General features: G+C 44.3%; 1 protein-coding gene across 1 annotated transcript; it reads left to right on the forward strand.

The window, feature by feature from the left end:
• Window positions 1–895: 895 nt before the first annotated feature.
• On the forward strand, window positions 896–2,819 carry LOC150027720 (3-ketoacyl-CoA synthase 1-like). The gene has a single exon (XM_090302143.1). It carries the CDS (start codon window positions 1,182–1,184, stop codon window positions 2,757–2,759), a length of 1,578 nt encoding a protein of 525 aa, XP_090158269.1. The 5' UTR covers window positions 896–1,181; the 3' UTR covers window positions 2,760–2,819.
• Window positions 2,820–3,142: the final 323 nt, after the last annotated feature.

Below are 3,142 nucleotides of genomic sequence, written 5' to 3' on the forward strand. Positions count from 1 at the left end.
AAGAAGAAAAACGTGCACAACAAAGAAATTATCCATAAGCTCCATAACCCAAGAAAAAACACTGCACGTAATTAAGTAAATATGGATAAGTAGAGGTAATAGCAATGATTTTCATGCAAATCATGGTTGATGATTATTTAGAAGTTTTGAAATGGGGTTGAGGTTTTGACAAGTTAGCAGAATACCATTAATTGTTCCATGATGACTAGCCACCAACGACTACCAGTTTTCCATCACTTTTCCAAATTTCGCCATCTCCTACACTGGCCAATACAATATATGCACCCAAAAATAGACATCAATTTCTTTTTTCTTTCTTTTCTCTCTTCTTTTGGTTCATATTTGCGTGTTAAGAGCATCAAGTTTGAATCAAATGCATACGGCAAAGATTTTATTGTAAAAACAAATGGAGAAAGAGCAAAACAGACACACGTGATGACAGCCCCCATTATTTGGAGAAAGAAAATCATACTTTCATACATACAGTTCCTAATGTAAAAAGAGCGTTAACGAGTTTATAGAAATAAATATATATAATTTTGGAAATTCTATATCGATTAGAGATGTGAATATTTTATTATATATAAGTGGAGGCATATTTTATCTTATTAGTCAGTTTTATAGAGTTGAGTTAAGTTTAAAGTCTATTTTATAATATAGTATCAGAGTCATTTCGAGTCTATCTTAATGAGTGTTTGTTAGGTTTATACGTGATTATATAAAAAAATTGGAGTTGTTATATTAACTCTTTGATTGGAGAATATCTGATGAAAAGTGAAATTTGCCTATCCAATGGAATGTGTAATTATTTGCTATTAATAGACATATTTATTAGCAAAAACCCAGGTTGAAGTTAAAATAGATTGGTTTGTTTTAAAAGAGAGTTTGGTTTGAGAAAGTTGTTGAGCTATATATTAACCCTTTTCAAAACTACCAGCACAAGATTAATTAAGAAGATGAAGAAAAGTGATGAGAATGAAGGTAGTATGTTTATGTTTGTTGAAGACTGTTTGAGGATTTGGATTTTGTTTTTTTCCGAAAGTGCAATAATGGTTCAGCTTCCTCCTAACACCACACCCCTCTAGTCTCGGCTTTATAAGCCAACGAAAACCCATCACTTCCACATCAAACAAAACACACAACACAACACAACACTTCCTCTGCATCACCAAATTCAAACCATGGGTGGCGACACCATAGACATGGACAAGGAGAGATTGACGGCGGAGATGAACTTCAAGGACTCCTCTTCCGCCGTCATCAGAATCCGCCGCCGTCTCCCCGATTTTCTTCAGTCGGTGAAGATAAAGTACGTGAAGCTGGGACTGGGATACGGTTACTCATGCAATGCAGCCAGCATTGTGATGCTGGCCATCACCCTTTCTCTCAGCTTCTCCCTCACCGGTCTCAAACTCTCCAAACTCTGCTCGCACCAGCTCGACGCCGAGACCGTGGCGGCGGCTTTCGCGGCAATCCTTTCCCTCGCCGCTCTCTTCCGGTGGAAGCGCTCCGGCGCGGTGTATCTGGTGGACTTCGCGTGCTACAAGCCGGAGAAGGAGCGGAAAATCTCGGTGGAGTCGTTCCTGAAGATGACCGAAGAGAGCGGGGGTTTCGAGGAAGAGTCTCTTCAGTTTCAGAGGAAGATTTCGACGAGAGCGGGTTTGGGCGACGAGACTTACCTACCCAGGGGAATCACTTCCCGGCCGCCGAATCTCTGCATGAGCGAGGCGCGGTTGGAGGCAGAGGAGGTGATGTTCGGGGCGTTGGACGCGCTTTTCGCGAAAACGGGCGTTGAGCCGAAGGACATTGACATTCTGGTGGTGAATTGTAGTTTGTTCAACCCTACCCCTTCTCTCTCCGCCATGATTGTGAACCACTACAAGCTCAGGAGCAACATCAAGAGCTACAACCTCGGCGGCATGGGATGCAGTGCGGGGCTCATTTCCGTTGACCTCGCCAAGGACCTTCTCAAAGCCAACCCCAACTCCTACGCGCTGGTTCTCAGCACCGAGAACATAACCCTCAATTGGTACTTCGGCAACGACCGCTCCATGCTCCTCTGTAACTGCATTTTCCGAATGGGCGGCGCCGCCGTCCTCCTCTCTAACAAGCCTTCCGATCGGTCCCGATCGAAGTACCAGCTGCTCCACACCGTCCGAACGCACAAGGGTGCCGACGACAAGAACTACAACTGCGTCTATCAGAAAGAGGACGATACCGGAAAAATAGGGGTGTGTTTGGCGAGGGAGTTAATGGCTGTGGCAGGGGATGCTCTGAAGACAAACATAACAACCTTGGGGCCGATGGTTCTGCCATACTCGGAGCAGTTGATGTTTTTCCTGTCGCTGGTTCGGAGGAAGGTGCTGAAGATGTCGGGGGTGAAGCCGTACATTCCGGACTTCAAGCTGGCGTTCGAGCACTTCTGCATCCACGCCGGTGGAAGAGCGGTGTTGGACGAGTTGCAGAAGAATCTGCAGCTGAGCGAGTGGCACATGGAGCCATCCAGAATGACGCTCCACCGCTTCGGCAACACCTCGAGCAGCTCCCTCTGGTACGAGCTTGCGTACACGGAGGCGAAGGGTCGGGTCGCGAAGGGGGACCGGGTCTGGCAGATCGCATTCGGGTCGGGTTTCAAGTGCAACAGCGCCGTGTGGAAGGCCGTGCGGGACATCCCGGAGTTAACTGAATGGCGTGGCAACCCCTGGGACGATTCCATCCACAACTATCCCCTTCATCTTAATCTTCCCACCACTTCTTAATTAATGTCTATCCATCAACACAATCTTCATTATTTACTTCATCAACTATTATTACTTCAATTTCTTCATTGCCTTCATCTTTTCTATCTCTAATCTTAAATTTAAAACATTCCAATTAAACACATTTCTACACACTACACTTCCACATCTTAGAAAACAACATTGTGGTTTTGTATGGTGTTTATTTTCGGTTGATTGGTCAACCTACTTTTTTTTCCTTGTTATTTGAATGATCTCATCGTACTTCTCTCGTTTTTCTGCTTTCCGTCTCTGTAAATTTTAGGTTCGGATGGTACTTGCAAAAAACATTTCAATGATCAAATAAAATTTTGGTATTTGGCACTGGTGTTATTAGTATTAGATGACGACGTACTTAATTCTTG

Source organism: Phaseolus vulgaris, chromosome 5 (assembly GCF_051622355.1).
Source record: "Phaseolus vulgaris cultivar YP4 chromosome 5, ASM5162235v1, whole genome shotgun sequence".
Classification (NCBI taxonomy): domain Eukaryota; kingdom Viridiplantae; phylum Streptophyta; class Magnoliopsida; order Fabales; family Fabaceae; genus Phaseolus; species Phaseolus vulgaris.

What these genes read in the sequence shown, in the direction of transcription:
- LOC150027720 (XM_090302143.1), top strand. Translation starts at nt 1,182, where the DNA reads ATGGGTGGCGACACCATAGACATGGACAAGGAGAGATTGACGGCGGAG.